At 40.2% G+C, this 18,664-nt stretch overlaps 1 protein-coding gene across 2 annotated transcripts; it reads left to right on the top strand.

Moving 5' to 3' along the window:
* Nucleotides 1-2,171: 2,171 nt before the first annotated feature.
* On the top strand, nt 2,172-17,860 carry gpatch2 (G patch domain containing 2). 2 transcript variants are annotated; one of them, XM_041805684.1, is made up of 10 exons: nt 2,172-2,344; nt 3,125-3,368; nt 4,303-4,853; nt 5,414-5,478; nt 5,845-6,042; nt 7,430-7,550; nt 9,071-9,110; nt 9,294-9,358; nt 9,579-9,667; nt 14,371-17,860. In XM_041805684.1, the coding sequence occupies exons 1-10, from the start codon at nt 2,295-2,297 to the stop codon at nt 14,538-14,540; spliced, it is 1,593 nt and encodes a 530-aa protein (XP_041661618.1). In that variant the 5' UTR covers nt 2,172-2,294; the 3' UTR covers nt 14,541-17,860. The 2 variants fall into 2 exon arrangements, with proteins under 2 accessions (XP_041661618.1, XP_041661619.1); XM_041805685.1 differs by having other exon boundaries at nt 4,303-4,850.
* Nucleotides 17,861-18,664: the final 804 nt, after the last annotated feature.

Consider the following 18,664-nt stretch of genomic DNA (forward strand, 5'->3'; position numbering starts at 1 on the left):
TCTTAGGCATTTGAAAAGGGGGCCACATGTTCAAGGATTGTTTGTCAAAGTGTTGGTCTAGGTTGGGTTCCTCACTCTCACACACAGTCACACACCACTCAGAGGACAAATCACCTTGGCACTTCTCCCCCTCCCTAATGCATGTCTGACAGTTTTTTAATGTGTAAATTTCTTATTAGCTAAACACAGGAACTGTTACACCTGTTGTTGCTGTTGACCTCCATGTTGATTGTGCCAGTGCCGTCACTGACATTCAGATGACAGCAGAGCACCTGTTGCACTGGGTGAACTCCAAGATCCCCTGGTACCCAATGATACTTCAAGTGACCAATAAATTTAATATGACAGTATGTTTTCACTGATGAGTTTGAACCTGCGACCTTTCTGAACTACTGCAGACAGGCCGGCTAACTGCTTGCAGCTCTGCCTTCTATATTTAATGTGACATCTTTAAATAAAAGTCTACGCTGCCCTCTAGTGGTCGAAAAGAGTCATTGCATGCATGGAATTAAGGGATTAGAGTTGCCTTCACTTGTTACATTAAAACTCCGACATACAAGCATCCGTACGGTTGTTTGAAAATGGTACAATTCACAACACTGTAAATGATACGTAAACAGGCCTACTCACAGAAAATGCTGGGCCCCTGACAGACCCAGAGGACTGGGATTTATTGATGATATCAGTTCATGTGTCAGATCAGTAGAATTAGTGCCTGAATCCTGTCTCTGACAGTTACCTCATTATAGAACTATGTCAAGCTGTTTTTTTTTTTTTTTAGTTTTGATGTTGAAATAACTTATTTTCGCCCCATTTAATGACTTTGTACCGATTTACCACTGTTAATCAATTTTTACAACGTATTAACCCACCTTTAACCCATTCTTGCTCCTTTTGAGCCCCTTTTCATCACCATTTACCCTCCAGTTATGGTACTTTCAACCCACATCTAAACAATTCCGCCACAGTTTGCTTATTCTTTCCCGATTTAACACCTTTACACCGTTTTTGAACCAATTTTTACCTCTGATGATGTCCATTTTTGCCATATACAGGCCACATTGAACTAATTCTATGTGTATTTTGCTACTTTTAACCGATTTTCACCACTTTTTTACCCCTTTTCACCACAGTTTCTATTCATTTTTGCCACACTTTTTAAAGCCCTTTTCGTCGCAATTTATGTGTGCTTTTGCAACTTTTTAACCTTTTTTCAGCAGTATTTCTGTCAATTTGTGCCAGCGTTTTCCCACATTTAACCAACTTTCACCAGTCATCACCGACCCTTGCCTTTTTAACCCATTTTCACCGCAATTTCTGTCCATATTCCTACTTTTAAACTCAGTTTGCCACTATTTCTGCCCATTTTTTTGCCACTTTCAACTCCCATTTCACAAATTTTGCCACTTTTTAAACAAACTTCTTGACTTTTTTTCTTATTTTTTTCCCCTTTAATCTAATTTAGCCTCTGAACAGTTTTCGTCTTTTTTTTTTTTACTATTCTCTAATAATTTTCCATGTCAGCTGTTTCGGCCTCTCTTTATTTATTGGCTGTGAAGTCTGACATTACTTCCCTCATGGTTCTGTGTACCATCTTCATCGTTAACATTGCCATAAAAGGTAATTCTGTTTGAAGAAAAGGTGGTTCACATTAAAAACAAAATGCTGTATTGTATTACAGCATAAAAGCATCGATTTTTTGTTGCTTTGAAAAGGGTGGCTTTAAATCTGAAGAAAACAATGGTTATCACAGCTTTACTTTACACTGGACAAAGTTTTTGCAGACCGTCATGTACCCCTAATTTCTAGGCCCATGAAACATTTTAAGACGATTTCTGATCCGTTTTTTGATTCCTTACTACTAAAAATCCAGCCAGGTGTAGCTTTGCTATTTATTTAACGAAAGGACAAACTCGTTAATTTGTAAATAATTCTGCTTTAAAGTTCGGGCTGAAGAATTGCATTGTTACGGTGTTCAAAAAACAAAAGTGTTTATATATTTTGTGTATCAAACAATGTTGTAATAAAGCAGCAAAATCTAACCAATTACAAGTATCTAATTTATATTTATTAGAGTTTAGTATAATTCTCAATTGACTACTGAGTAACACTGTTGAATCTCCTGCGGTACCCGAATGCAGCATAATACCTCTTGCTGCTTTCACGGTGTCCTCCTCTTGTCGCATATTGATCCAGCTAGCTGATCGTTAGCTTTTGTGTCAGGATGGTGTCTGTGTTATTCAATTGTTTGACCGTTGTTTCTGGTTAAAGGTATCCGGCACTTGGCGGCTTTCATGTTCCGTGCGGCTAATCTAAAAACCATCGGCAAAGCGGGAACCGGCTGGTAGGTGGTCTTTGAAATCTCCGAGACGTAACATATTGTTCACGTCTACTCCGCTTTCGTGAATCTGCCGGCTAGGAGCTAAAGCTAACGTCAGTTAAGCTAGCTGGCTAGCAGCGGAGCTAGTCTGAAAACCGAAGTATTTCTGTGTACTTCAGCGCTTTATTCCTGCGACAGTCATTTAACCTACTGCAGTCGTAGCAGCAATTCCGTAGTTTTGACATTAGTTTCTCGTATTTTGCACTGGTGGGGTGTTTAGTGTAGTTGACTAGGCTAGCTTGCAAGAAAACATCACGCTAATACCAACCAAAACAGCTAACAGCAGTGTATGTTGGTGCTCATTTGAAAGAGTTTGCGAACGACATGGCCGTCTATTTAAAGATTCATTAACGTAAGTATCGTTTATTGAACCCATTAGGATGCTGCATACAATTTTCTTCCTCGGAAAGAGACGAATAATTTGTAAAATTGAATAATGGTGTGTTCAAAGTTGTCATGGCTGTTTAACGTTGTTAATGTAAGCTAATTATATGAGTTCACATCCACTGATAAGCTAGTTTACCTTTCAGCGCTGGGATTTAGGTACTGTATGTTTTGACGTACTTGCTTATCATTTGCAATCTGTTTAATATAATTCATACCAACTTAAACACAGGCTTTCTATGGTCTACTATGCTAACAGGTATCCTGCATAATCATGTGATACCCCCAAAGCCCTTGTTCTGCATTTTCATGGTAATGTTAGTTGTGTCTATTAATTCGTCTTTTACGCTTTTATCTCAGGCACTTTCGCCGGACGATGGACGAGCTGGTCCATGACCTGGTGTCAGCACTGGAGGAGAGCTCCGAGCAGGCTGCTCGTGGTGGTTTTGGAGATGGGGGAGACCACGCACTGGCTGTGGGCTGTCTGCTGAAGAGACAGGCTCGAAAACGGAGGGGTAGAAAACGACGCTCGGACAACCCGCACCCGCCCTGGGAGACAGGCCACCTCAGTGAAGGCTCAGAGTCAAGCGTGGAAGAACACAAGGTGAGGTTATTGAACCAGCTTAAAAGGTCCTTGAGCAAAACTCTAAGGGCCCTGAAGTCATCCAGACTGGATGTCTTTAAGACTACTATAAAAAGTTATGTAAAAGGGGCGTGTAGAAAAATCTTTCTTAAGGACTATGCTTTTACATTGGACCCTTATACTGTTTTAATAATTGAGTGTACAAGATGCACTTTTAATAACTTTCTCTGGTCTAACAAGTTGGTTGCACCCTATGGTGCAACCAATTCTACCTGCATAAAATGCTGAGAAAAGCACGCTGTCATGACTGCAGCCTACAGCCTCAATCATAACTTACTGCATGCTTGACATAACTGACCCCCCCCCAATTCACTGTATATTTTCAGTAGTTGCTTCACTGCTCAAAATGTGCTGCTGTATGCATGCACTGTGGCATGGATCACACTGGCAGCACCACTTTCTAACAGCTTTCAGAGCATTATAATCCTAATGATATGATAAGAGTCTTGAAAAGGACTTTGAATAGTGTGCAGCAACTCTGGGTTGTCTTAGTTGTTTGTTAAATACATTAGCTTTGAATTTAACTGGATCAAACAGATTCCTGAGGGTGATAATTCAGAGATGTTGTATGGCTGTTTTGTTCATTTTCAAAACCGTCTTGACCTTAAGAGATATTTCATACTATTACAAGAAGTGAACCTAATTCTGCTCTAATTCTTAGGTAATGCAATCTATCAGCTTACAGGTGAAGTTGGAGTTATCCACTTAGTGCACATTGTTTACAGTGGAAGTGGTAGATGTCTTAAACAAAGTGTTCTGGACCAGAGGACTTAATCCATGTAGTGCTTTTACCATCCTGTTGTTCCTCAGACCGCTTTGACCTAATTTACTTCCTTAGGTTGGCTCGGCTTTCATATTCTAGGTGTGGTATTTACTACATTTCTGTTTGTTGTAGGACTACCGTGCCAGTACAGGGGGCGTCTCTGCTTCAAACAGCCATGGCCGCGACAACAGTGACTCAGATGAACAGCTCGGCCCCAAACGGCGCACACTCTTATCAGCTGACGCTGGACGAAGCAAGCGGCCGCTTTGGCCAGATGACCTGGGCGTCTTGGGGTCTGCAGAGGGAACTCGCAGCCTTAGGCGGAGAAGAAAGGTCAAACGCATGGCTGTGGACCCGCCTGCTGAACCCGAACTTCCCTCCTCCACAATGCTGGGGCCCCCTCCTGTCCCCAAAGCCCGCCCTGGCAGCAGGCCACACAGACTGGGCACAAATGAGGCCAGGGGTGTCATGGAACTGTGTGGCGGAGGAATGGTTGGGCCAGGAGGAGGGAAGAACAGGGTAAAGAAGAGGAAACTGGCCCCCCACCGGTTGGGGGTGGAGGCAGCAGATGAAGGGGTGGTTGTGGAGAGCGAAGACCCCATCTCTTCTCCAACAGAAGGGTGCAAGGACAAGATGGAGTTGGAGGAGCAGAAGGGCTCAGATGAGGACATGAGTGACAGGTGGTTAGTGTTTCCACTTTTTCTTTTTATGAGCGTTTGTATGACACTGTAAGCTGACAGGTAAGGATGAACTTAATATGTCGAGGTGTCAAATTTTGCACTTTTTTGTCTTTTGCACCAAAGTACTGGAGTCTTGAGCTAAAAGACATCTTTTTATTTTATTTTTGTCCCTTTTTGTCTTTGATAACGAGTAAATTTTGATTCTTTGCTTAAGATCCTGTCATTTTTATTGTAGAATCTCAGGGTAAGAGTGTTTGTTTTCATCTGACAACATAATGACTCCCTAAATCTTGAGAAACAGCTCAGACTAATTTGTTAGCATACTACAACAAGTATCCTTTTCTCAGGACAACAACAAGAGAATCGCCAAAATTTGAAAATCTTGACACTTGTAAAAAAAACAAAAAACTGTATAAAACTAACATTCAGGGAAGTTGTTTGCTTCAGTATAAAAAAGGTTCCCTGTGTTTGTAAGATAGTCAGGTTTTCTTCTACGAAACAATAATTGATTAATTATCAACCTTTTTATTTCCTGAAATGTCTTCTAATCTTTTTTTCCTTAGTGAGACCAGCAGTGTCAGCAACAGCAGTGATGGAGGCCTCTACACCAATGATGAGGGTCGGCAAGGTAATGACTCAGATATGTTTGTTGTGTATCAAACTGACAAGAAGTATACAAAAAAGTACTCCAATTGTTAGTATATAAATATAGTAATAAGGAAACTTGGGTTTGACATGGCTGCATTTGTTGTATTACCCACACATGTCCCTGAAGCAATGGAGTTTAACAAACTGTTGTGATATAATTCAAAATAGTAAATGTTTATCCTCAAGCTTGCATAAAATGCACATTTGGTCACTTTAGGTAATTGTTCTAAAACAGAGGCAGAACATGTTCGAGCAAGGATTTTGTACCTTATTACATCGTATCACATCACTTTTAAGTGAAACACAGTTGAAAATTACTAACAATCCTTGGTCCTCTCATCTCCAGGTGATGACGAGCAGAGTGACTGGTTCTATGAAGGGGAGCCAGGCACTGGATCAGCACCTGGAGGTGCCTGTGGAATCGCTGGTGTGGTTCCCTGGTGGGAGAGGGAGACCGGGTCAGAGGAGCTGGACCTAGTTGATCCAGTATTTAACAGCATCCTCACTGGATCATTCCCCCTCATGAGCCCTGCAGCACAGAGAGGTATGCTGCAGACATGCACATGGAACAAACCTCAAAAACTTTAAAGTGATTGTTTTGAATGTCATGATGTCATTGGATGCATCTTTTACTATATGTTAAAATCAGGGCTGAAGAACTTAGGAAGACAATCTAATTGTTATTTTTTTTAGTGGTATGACAATTTAAGATGCAGTGATTTTGTTAAGGTTGTCATTTTATGCATTTTTCTACTAAATTAGGCCATAAATCTTTCTATATATTTAACCAACAAAATATTTGGATAAAACTAGGGCCAAGTTATTGTAAAACAGTATTTACTTGTGATTATTTTTGACTCATTTTGGTAATTGTATATGAATTTTTGTATTAAAGAGAATGATGATTTCTGTGTCATTCTCATTTATAATAAGAAAAACATGCAAAAAAGTTATGAAATTAGGATTTTTGTAAACAATTTTATAAAAAATTGTCACGTGCATGTTTGTAGGATGTGTAGAGCATTACATCTCTGCTGCAAAAATAGTATTTTGACACACATCTCAGTTTAAGGAAGTATTGCAGCTGATTTGATTTGAAAATTTCATAAGGAAATATTGCGATTTTGATTTGAACAGTCCTAGTTAAAATCAAATAAAAAAATTTACAGTAGGGTTAACTACAATTTGAATGCCATTGCAATGTCACTGATGTCCAGCAGATGGCAAACACTTCACACAGAGATAGACCTTTTACATTGTTCAGCAGTATGGCTTTTAAGTGCTTTTGTAGGGTAAATAAAGGGAATACATGTCCTAACTATGGTGGTGACAAGCAAAGTGCTCGTAGAAAGCGTGATTATACATGAAATTATGGAAGGAATTCAGTATTTAAGTACAAATATAATCATAGAAATTAACCTTGTCATGCTCTAGTGGACATAGTTTAATCAAGTTTGATCACTGATTCCTTACAGCAGTGTTCTCCAACCATTTTCCTGGAGCCTTCCCTAGTTGTGTCTGAGAAAAACTAAGCTCCCCTATTTTGGTGATACAATGGGAGAATAGCCCTCATCTCTATGACCAAATTGGGTGCAACTGCATGCCGTTTCAAGATTCAAAACTTTTTGTCTCCATTCTCCTGGAAATATTTTCATGGCCACAAATCAGATGTTGGTAACATCTGGCAACAATTGAAAGCTTTTCCCACAGACATTTCTATAAACAACCCAGTATTTTATCATTGTTTAAATAACTTGTGCAAATCTAATTTTGAAAATCTCAAAGCAGGCCAAGCCTCAGCCCCAGATAAATGGGACTCTGTAACCTTATGTGTTAAATGTAAATGTTGAAATTATCAGTGATAAAAAATGAAACGGAACCTATCATGTCTTGAGTTTCAGTGCTGAACACCACATCCTCTGTTTTTCCAGGGTTCCAGGCCAGGCTGAGTCGTCTCCATGGAAACCAACAGGCTTCTGAGGCGGGGCTGCAGGGTGGCTCAAGCCAAAGCTTCCATGAAAGACTAAGCAGACAAAGCCAAGACTCACATGAGTAAGTCTACATCATTCAAAAATTTTAAAATAACCACACAAGCAGGGGCAGCAAGTTGTCATTTTAATTTTACTCTGAGCTGCTGACTTAATTATTTTAATATCACTGTAAAATCATGAGCATAGATTACACTCGTACATAAGGCCTAGTCCTCATGCAGATGGGTATAAACAGAAATTTTGTTCCATTTTTTTATTGTTATTGTTTTTTTTTAATAATCCCATTCACACAGACTTTGTGGATGGGATCATCTGATCTTTTGTTCTCTAAAAAACATCACTGACCACATGAAATTGCATAAACTGTAACGTGCTGTATGGAGTGCACCATGTCAATAGTAGTCTGTCCTTCACTGTGGGGATCAAGCAGCTCATCAGAGATGGCAAGGTCCTTGACAAACTGAGGTTTTCTTGTGGTTTCTCTGCAATGGCCATTACACTGTCAAAGTTGTCTCACTAACGCAAGCCAGGTCTCATCCAAACCTGCCAACATCAATGTTGGGTTTTGTGTCCTCAGAGTGTTGTATGATGGGCAGTGACATCCATAGTCCTTTAAGGCGTCTCTCTGAGTGTACTTCACTTCGTCGATTCAATAACACCCCACACCAGTGACGTCAAACAGAAAAGAAACTGCTGCAGTGTGACATTATGAGCCCAGAACTTAATTTACCCTATCTACAATAAACTCTGTAAACAGAGTTTCTAAAATTTTTCACCCTTGATGGGGTTTTTAAAAAGGTGTGTTTTCATTGACCTTAGATGCTGGTGGCATGTGCACAAAAACCCAAACTTCCGTTTTCAAAAATGCCTGTTTACGTGTTGACTAGGCCTAAGACACAGTCTGATTTAAGAAGGAGTTTAAACAACGTTTAAACTGTCTTCAGCTGTATAGCTCTTTTGTACCTTCTGTTTCTACCCTGTGGAGACTGCAATCCTACTAGCTACATATATATATGTGGAGATCTTATTCCATGGTGATAGTTGTAAATTACAGACCCAAAGCCCATAAGTCAAGCTGCCCAACTCTTCTGGCCACTTTTTGTTTAATTGAAAGGCCTTTTATTTAAACCAACACTCCACAAGCGTTGTTTAGGTAACACTAAAGCCCCTTTTAACACAAGTCATCACTATAACATCACTTCCTCTGGTAGATGGCAGAAGTAGCGATGTTAAACTGTGTTTTTCAAATGAAATTGATGCTCAGCCTTGATGATTGTCTAATTCCTTCTAAGCTGATGAACTTAAATGTACTTGCTGTTAACTTAAACCATACAATCCCATCATTGTGGTTTATTGAACGCACTTATCTAATAAAAGGTTCAATTTTAACGAGTACTTGTGGTCTAAAAAAAAACAAGGTGGCCATGTTTTAACATTTCTATAAATGTCTGTGGTAGACGATGATCAACAATTCAGCAACAGAAAAACTATAATAACATCATTTTTTCCTTATATCTTAATGGAGTGTTACCTTGGAGAGGATTTAGGAGCCTAAATTACATCTTTTCTTATCTCTAACAGACCTTGGTTCAGCTCTGGCTCAAGGAGAGACCACGGACAGGTGAGCCTTTCTTTGCATCATTTTATCCCTTTCCAATATGCAGAAGTGCACAGCTTAGTTTTTGATCCCTTCCGAAGACCCTCCGTGTACACAAAGTACTATTTTGTTTATTGCAAACATAGCGTGCTGACTGCTTGAACATGAGTTTTGTTTTCCCTCCTCTCTCCTTTTCCGGCACTTCAGTTGCACTGGGACCCGCGGTCAGACAGAGGGCATCGGAGGAGCTGCTCAGTAAAAACAGCTAGCAGGTGAGAACAACAGTTTAAATAAAAACTCTGATGATTTATGACCCGAATCGGATTCATTTCCTTTCGTGCCTGTTTTTGTTTTGTTCCCCTGCAGACATAACTCTCCTTTAGTTTCGCAGTATTTAATGGTATATGTATCGAGAATAAGTACTTTGTTGTGTTGTTGTTTGGGATGAAATGAGTGTCTACATATTTTCTTCTTGCTTGGCTTGTTTTGCAGACAGACCAGTGGGCACCTGGGCTCTCTGTGTACAGGGGATGTCAAGCGGAGGCGAAAAGCAGCCCCCCTTGGGTCTGGCACCCCCTCAGGTATTGGACACACACCTAGCTACACTTCACACACCATCTGGCACTTTTTACCAACAGCTCCTTTTATTGTATTTTTGGCTCTCGCTTTCTCTCTTGTTTTCTTCCCACCTCTTGTTTGGGCCCTGTGTGATCACCTCAGTGTGCTCTTCTCATTTCCTTCTGTCTCGCACGTACACTGATGTAAACACCAGGGACTGGGATGAAAAAGTGAGGGTTCTGCTTCCACTTTTTAAAAGGAATTAATTGAGAGATGGGAGTCCCTCATCCCTCATATTGCTCCCTCTCTCTCCCCCTCCTCCTCTGGTTATTAAACCCTGCTTTAGCTCTTAACCCCCTTTCCTCCTAAGCTTTGTTGGACAAGAGTCAGCTGGCTAGTCATGCTGTCAGAGCAGAGATACTGGATTAGCTTTTAGCCAGCAACACTTGTGTACCCCCCCACCTCCCTTCTTCCCCAGAACACTCTCCTCTGGGCCAGTTAATGCGTTAGGAGGAGGAAGAGCGAGTTATTCAAGCTGAATGCTGTTAGGTAAAACTACATTTCCTGCACTTTGTTCCAGCCTAGAAAAAGGCTATTTATTATAACTCACCTTCAGATGCCAGAATAGCACAATGGAGCAACAGAGAGGGACGAGCTGCAGTCTGTCTGTTGCTCTGGTTTACTTGTGTGCTCCCTTTTTCAATACCCATTGTTTAAAAATTTGAAAAGACAGACAGAGCAAGCAGGAAGGAGGGCAGATCAGAAAAAGAGCTCAAACTTTACCGCTTTCCTCTTCAAAGTGACCCGACTGGCGAAACATTGCCATCTTGAAGCACATTAGACACCAGCTTCAGACACAAGTGCGGCACTTAGGAACACAAGGTGCCGACCTCACAGCAGGGCAAAGAGTGAGCACAGCCAAATTCACGTCCTGACAGTTTTGGCTTGAACCAGCCCTGGACTCAACAATCAAGTCTGTAATTGAGCCGGCATCTCCTCCCGCTGCTGCATACAAATAAAGACGGGATTAAGAAGGGTACTGGTCTGTCTCTGTGGCTGGACCAAGATCTTCCAGGAAGAGCAGGGACAAAATGACCACCATCTCAGCCAGATGGATGTCAGTGTGCTATATGTCTGGAAATGTGGTTAATTTGATTACATGATTACATTACTCAGATGAAGCATTGCAGTAAGAAAAGAGTGATGTCAGCAGACAAGGGGCTTCAATGCAACAAGTTTTAGAGGTGTTTACATCACAGCAGCACTATATGGTAAAAGGAAAATTTAAATGAGTCAACGAACATTTTAAAGGTCACATACTTTACCCCTTTAAGACAAGTTTATATTGGTCTCAGAGGCCTCCAAGACATGCCTGTGAAGTTTGTTGCTGAAAATCACTCGGTATTTGATTTTTGCATGTCTAAAACCCCTCTGTTTCAGCCCTGCTCAGACCAAGATGTTTTTGTCCGTAGCTTTAAATGTTAATGAGCTGTCTGACTCCGCCCCTCTCAGGAAATTGATGTGGCTCTTCTGATCCATCTTTCAGCGGGCAGCTGAGAGGAGGATCAGGAGAGGAGGGCGGAACTTGCTTCCAAGTGGGGAGGGCCAATTTCCCATCATGAGGGGAAAATCTGTGAATGGTTTGTTTCAGCACACATTTTCGGAAAGGTGCAGAAAGGGTTAAGCAGGGTACACACTTCAAGATAATCGGGCTGTTTTTGTCCGGATTTTCCCCCTTCCCGACCAAGGACGGCAAACGACCGATTATCTTATGTCTTATAAGATTATCCTGTGGTCTGAGGTGTGTTAAGAGTGAATTTGTCCCAATAATCGGCTCCAAAAACGGTCGGGGCCGATGATCAATATTTACGACCAAAAATCTTCATGTGTGTGGGGAAAGCCGGACGACTCCCGAGTCATGATGCCATGAATTGTGACCTGGAACGGAATGTAGCCAATCAAGAAGCGAGCTGACTGAGGAACAAGGAAGTAGGCAAAAATAAAAACAAGCATGACTGACCTGATGAGGCATCATAAAGTTTGTTTTTATTAGTTTGGGATTTTTCTGTTAAAAATAGTCCCAAGAACACCATCATTCCCTCCTCTTGTGTGTCCTCATCCATGCTGCGTATTGTGTTCTCTGGTTGTTGTTATGTTTATTCTTCTTCGTTTTTGTTGCATCACATGTGATCACGTAAGATTTCTGGCTTGGAGGACGAGATTCTAGATCGGTGGTGGGACAGAATCATGATGTGTACGGTGTGCTGTGTTCAGATTACCGGAGCACACCACACACAGTATGATCAAAACTGTTAAATGCCTGATTTTTTATCTTCATGTGTGGGGTCTCTAACAGATAAAAAATCTCTTAAGATTTTGAAAATCCTTATGTGTGTACCCCGCTTTAGTTAGCATCCCACTTGCATTAGTGACCGGTGTAGCAGCCTAACAAATAGATTCAAATCACATACAAGAGAAAAGCTTTTAAAAAAGTAGCTAACATTTATTTCATCCATGCTAGGGCTGTTGCAATACCAACAATACCTTCATGGCTTCCAAAACTAGTGAATGTAGTTAATTGTGATTTCCAAACCATCAATATGAAGCTTCACTGAAGACCAAAATTTGATATATTGTAAAACTCACACTAGGTAGATTCCCCCACCAGGGAGCTCTCACAATGTGACAAGTAGAGTCGAGCGCTGGAGGAGTTTGTTGTTTTTTACTAAACCATAAATTAGTGTTTTGGTTTCACTGATGAATTTCACATAATGAGGCAAGGTCACCCATAAGGAGGTATAAATGGGAGAGCTCTCCTTTAAAAAGTAAAGTAAAACCCCTTTTTAAAAAAAAAAAAAAAAAACAAATTACCTTTTTATTGGTGAAGTGAGCAATGTGGATGAACACACTGAACTAAACTAATAGGAAAGTAATGTTGGACTTTAAAGGTAGACCATCCTGTGCACAAGCGTCATGATGCCAGAAAATAAAACTTAAAAACTGAGACAACTTTAATAAAAATTATGAAAAAAGGCAAAAAAATAAGCGAAATAGGGCGGCAAAAATGGGTTAAAACTGGAGAACAAAGTAAAAAACAAACTGGCTGAAATGGGCAAAAAGTGGGAAAAAGCTGCAAAATGGGATATAAAGTAAGAAAAGGTTAAAATGGGTGCTAAATGGCAAAAAAGGGCCAAAAACATCAAAAATGGGTTACAAGTTGCAAAACAGTGGCAAAAGTTGTAAAACAGCAAACATGGGTTAAAAGTGGCCTGCCACATCGGGTTGGAAGTGGCACAAAGCAGTTGCTAGGTTGCAGGTTTTTGTGATCAATTCAAAGAAGCATTTAAAAGAGATCTTACTCATAAATAAGGGTTCCGTCTCAGATGAACGAACCCTATGGGATTCTATAAAGGGATTCATAAGGAAGCATTCAATCTCAATTGCTTCAGGTCAGAACGGGGCTCAGTTGAGAGAAATTAAAGATTTGGAGCAGACCCTTGCACATCTTATTCGTCAGCAGCTTATCCAATTCTCAGAAGAAAGACAAGAGGAAATATCATTAGTTAAAATAAAATTAAGTAGTATACTAGGCAGAAGGTCAGAATTTCTAAATTACCGAGCTAGGCAAGTAAATTATCTTGATGGCAGCAGACCCAGTTTTCTACTGGCCAGTAAATTAAGGAAAATTATTGCCTTGCAGATATAGCCTCAATTCAAGCAGAAGATGGCTTTCTTTTGTGTGATCCACTCTCAGTAAATCAACAATTTGAAAACATTGGAAATGATTAGCTCTTACTTTAAAGATTTAAAATGGCCTAGTTTTTCCCTCGAGGAGACAAATGTTTTAGATACTGGAATAACATTAGATGAGCTATACCAAGCATTACAACAAATGAAAAAAGACAAATCCCCAGGCTTGGATGGTAGCTGAAGCTGTCACCTTTCCCTCCCGCTTTCTTTTGCAAAGAGAAGACCCTACTTACTCGACCTCTGATTTACTCTATGTTTTAGCTGACCAATCCAACCAACAAATGCAACAGGTATCAGTCAATCAGTGGCAGAGTAGGACGTGACGGATGACGATACGGAACAAATTAAGTCCCATATTGACTCAAAACGGGACTCTGCGTTTAAATGCAGCAGCGGCGGTCAAATTCCAGCAGCGGTGCACCACTGCTGCATGCATATAGGGGAAACACTGCATACATGGGGCAGGCCTTAAACCACTAGGCCCCCTGCACCCCTGGATTATAGTTTTTAAAGAATGCTATGGAGGTGGGTGCACAATGCAGCACGTCTGATCTCTACTTGACCTGGAAGTGCCTAATGGGGCCACATTACTGGGGGCTTTGAGGGTGTGGGGTTCTGTGTTACAGGGGTGAGCTTAGAAGGTAATAATTGTGGTCCATCACAAGTAAGCAGCACAGAACATGAAGGGACAAAGCTTCCAGTAGCAGTTACCACGTCATATGTGTTACCAGTTACCACTTTTCTTCTCTCCTACTCACTTTGGGTTGACAATATAACAGCATTTTATTTTTCCTTTAATAACTTTGGTCATTTTTTTTACTATTAGGCATAAAAGTAACAGGTGTCGTATCATCTTGAAGCACATAGTATTGGAAAGTGCTGAGGTGTTGAAATTTTGATAACCTTAGTTTATGCTCTAATCTAAGATCACCAAGCGATTTCTTCTTTTTCTCTGATCTTTGATCTCTTTCCTCAGGAGTGGTCGGGGAAAACGCTCCTCCTATTCCAGACTCCAACATGGGGAGCCGCATGCTGCAGAGCATGGGCTGGAGCCCTGGGATGGGCCTGGGTCCAGAAGGAAGAGGTATCACTGAGCCAATCCGGGCTTCACAGAGACCCAAAGGCACAGGTCTAGGTTTTAACTGAATGTTGTTGGAACCTGAACCTGGAACGGACTGCAACAAGAGGCCAAAAGAGCTACAGGATGAAGTACTGCTCAGGGGGAAGAACAAAATAATCCAGGCATGTGAGTCATAAGAAGGGAAGGAATGAGACTCTTCCTAGCAACAGAGTCTGTGATGAAAGAGAAACTTTCCCATATTGGGGAAATGGGGATATCACCACAGGCTGTTCGCACAAACGGAGAGACTGACACATAAAGTGAATGAGAGTAAGCTGAGGGAGAAGACTTTTAAGTCTGCTCCAGAAGCTCCATGTTGGAGAAAATGACTGACATTGATGCCTCATTTGTAGTGTGTGAAGCTGGCATGCTGCCTCAGCCCTGTTACCTCAGATAACACTGTTTCAGAAAGAGAACAGGGTTAATGTAACCAATGACAACAGTGTGGGTTGTTTTAGGGTCTTAGTGCATTAATGATGAATGGTTTGCCTGATATTGCACAGGAATTTGGGAAGATCATTTCAGTAGGTTATACCTCAAGCTTCTTTATAGGCTCCTTTTTAATGTAATGAAGTTTGAATACACTATATGGATGTGTGTTGGAGTATGTGGATGATTTTTCCAATACTTTCTGTTCTCCTTTAACAGAGAAGTCATGCCATTGGAGGGTTAAAAAGCAAGATAAAAAACCAAACTAGTTTTCCTTTTTAATTTACAGCCCTTTATGGCTACCACATACCGTGAATGATGCATCAGTTTAACACCAGTTTTGGCTGATATCACCCCTGTTGACAAACACTGGTCATGGGCAAGTGAACAGATATCAGTAGCAGATGTTTATCTATTGTGTTGTATCAATATAATGAAGCATCTGCTATACTAAACAGCTGAATCAGATGAGAGATATTTTACTGGGCTGAAGAAGCTTAGTTGGACCAACTCTGATTTTTTTCGTCTTAGTGAAACATGAGAGAAATGTTGTGAGTCCTACACCAAAAGATGCAAAAAACAACACTGATATTTGCTAAATTGCTATTTTAAATGTTGGCATTGATATTAGCTCTAATTTTTACAATCGGTGTATCTCTGTTAATGTCAAGCAGTGTAAGAATGGTAAAAAGAATTTCAAGGTTTCACGTGTAAGACACAACATAAAAAAATGTAGGCCTTTAAATTGTTTTAGAGCTTAAAGCAACTGAAGGAGTGCTTCATTATACACGTTCAGAGGTGTGTTTTTACACAAATTAGTCTGATCAGAACTCTTCTCACTGCAGGTGAGTAGTGTGAATCAGACAGTAGCTAACATACCTTTTGGAGTGTGCCGAGCCTTTTACAACATAGCAATTGAAAAAGAGACATTAGAAAGTTTTCATAAAAGTTTTAGACCCATTTTCAGTTTTGTTTAAATTGTAATATTGTTTAATGTGATACTTAAGGGTTTTGAATAATGCCAGCAAACATTAATTGTCCTCACTTTAGATTTTAAATGATTTTAAGTGGTGGTGATGATGGTGAAGATCTAGGAAAAAATATGAAATCATGAATAAAAATGTGCTTGACGTTGAACTTTGCACAAAGTACAATGATGCTTGTTATTTTTCACTCTTGTTTTTCTAACCATTAGTCATGGAGCATGTGCAGAGACATACTGTCTTATGTAAGGTTTCAGCGACAGAAACAAAAACTGAACCCAAAGATTCCCTATACGGTTGGGATAATGTCACGTGAGGCCATTCTTGCCCCTCCGTATCATCAGAGCTATGGATAATAATACACAGTACTTAAAACCTCTAACCAAATCTACATCTATTGATTTTCACAGAGAACCACAACTGCTAGTCCACTCTTAAAGAAACCACAACTGTAATGAAAGCATATGTGATGAAAACTACAGTGTTGTGATGTGAATGCAACTAACCATATTCACTGAGCATGACGGTTACCTTGTTCTTTGCTCGAGCTCATCACACCACAGCTTAGTTTCTCTCCCATGGCCTTTACTTCTCCTTATCCTGACCTGTTCCTGCTCTCTTTGACACCTTGGTTCATAATTTTAAGCCGGTGGACTTTCCTATGCATATGACTACATAATTTTTCTTTCTCGTCAATGCAAAAACCAGCACATACAGTAGATGAGTCTTTAACAGCTGATCTCCCTTTAGTTACATCATATCTGGTTGTCCATTTAAATCCCAAAGTAAAAGCAAGAGTTCAAAAAATAACTTATGAGGTCACCATGGTGTAATTAAAAAAAAATCATTAAAACTATTGTTTCCCAATTCTTTCCTACAAATTAATTCAGTCAGTCTTCAACTTTTTGACCATAAAGTAGCAAAACGACTTGTTTCTTTGGTAAAGAAAAAAAATCAAGTAAAACCTTCAGCTTTTAGTTACATGCTGAGCATGCTCTTTCAAAGATGTTTTCACCAAGTAAAACCTTATGTATTGAAAAGAAGATACTAGCTCAATTTCTCAACTGTCCTTTGCAACTTATTTCCCAGATGTCCCCTAACATGGATAGTTTTATCTGCATTGTAAATTGATAAAGCTGATCCTGTACCAAGTCAAATGCATGCTGAGGATTTTTAAAAGCTTGCGCAAATGCACAGCAGTACATGACAATAACCGTATCATCAGCATTAAAATAAGATGAACTGGGGATATTCTATCCTAGACAATTAATATATATGGCAACTAACAGAGGGCCCAGTACTGAACCTTGTGGTACCCCATTCTGTATTTGTAGTACCTTTGAGGTAACACCCTCACCCAAATTGAGGCTCTTGTGCTTTAGTGCTGAAATATTTTGCAGATCAAACAAAAAGGAGAGAAAAAAGACAAGAAATAAACATATTACATGTGTGAATGCACCCACAATAAGTGAGTGCTGTCTCTTAGTCTCCTGTATGATTTGAATTTCTGAAAGCATTCAGTGATCAACAGGTGCGATAAGGAGGACTGTGCTGCTTATGCTGATTAATAAATATGGATGGCTAATAAGAAGGGACCCAATACTGAACCCTGAGGTACCCCATTCTGTATTTGTGGTACCTTTGAGGTAACACCTTCTCATTAAACAGCCTGGATTCTACCTGTCAAACTGTTAGCAAACCACCCAGCAACAAGGTCTGAAAACCCAGTAGACAGCCTTGAAGCCTTGAAGAAGTCTAGAAAAAGAGACATTTTTTAAGGCTTCGAGAATGTGATTCACAACTTTCATGGCAGCAGTGGTAGCACTTTGTTTTTCTGAAACTTGCCTAAAAATCAGACTGAAAGGAGTTGGAAATGATCAAGTGTTCTTTGACTTGATCACGATCAAAGTTTCAAGTGCTCTGGACACCGTAGACAGGATAGAGACTGATCTACAGTCTTGGACGAAAGTATTGGTACCCCTGGAATTTTTCCAGAAAATACACCCTTTCTCCCAGAAATTGTGCAATTACAAATGTTTGTGGTATACACATGTTTATTTCCTTTATGTGCCTTGGAACAACACAAAAAATCCCAAGAAAAAAGACAAAATTGACATAATTTTACACAAAACTCAAAAAATGGGCCAGACAAAATTATTGGCACCCTCAACTTAATATTTGGTCGCACACCCTTGGTAAAAAATAACTGAAACCAATCGCTTCCTGTAACCATCAGCAAGCTTCTTACACCTCTCAACTGGAATTTTGGACCACTCTTCTTTTGCAAACTGCTCCAGATTTCTCAGATTTGAAGGATGCCTCTTGCAACAGCAATTTTAAGATCTCTCCATAGGTGTTCAATGGGATTTAGATTGGGACTCATTGCTGGCCACTTCAGAACTCTCCAGCGCTCTGTCTCCAACCATTTCTTGGTGCTTTTTGAGGTATGTTTTATGTCATTATCCTGCTGGAACACCCATGACCTCTGATGCAGACCCAGCTTTCTGACACTAGGCCCTAAATTGCGGCCCAAAATTTTTTGATAGTCTCCAGATTTCATGATTCCTTGCACACAGTCAAGGCACCCAGTGCCAGAGGCAGCAAAACAACCCTAAAACATCTTTGAGCCTCCACCATGTTTGACTGTAGGTACTGTGTTCTTTTCTTTGTAGGCCTCATTCCATTTTCTGTAAACAGTGGAATGATGTGCTTTTCCAAAAAGCTCTACCTTAGTCTCA

Source organism: Cheilinus undulatus, linkage group 14, assembly GCF_018320785.1.
Source record: "Cheilinus undulatus linkage group 14, ASM1832078v1, whole genome shotgun sequence".
NCBI classification, from domain to species: Eukaryota; Metazoa; Chordata; class Actinopteri; order Labriformes; family Labridae; genus Cheilinus; species Cheilinus undulatus.

Excerpts from the sequence above, each read along its gene's own strand:
- gpatch2 (XM_041805684.1), top strand. The coding sequence starts at position 2,295 with ATGTTCCGTGCGGCTAATCTAAAAACCATCGGCAAAGCGGGAACCGGC. Across the intron at positions 5,479-5,844 it reads CAATGATGAGGGTCGGCAAG|GTGATGACGAGCAGAGTGAC; the intron begins GTAATGACTCAG and ends TCTCATCTCCAG. Across the intron at positions 6,043-7,429 it reads GAGCCCTGCAGCACAGAGAG|GGTTCCAGGCCAGGCTGAGT; the intron begins GTATGCTGCAGA and ends CTGTTTTTCCAG.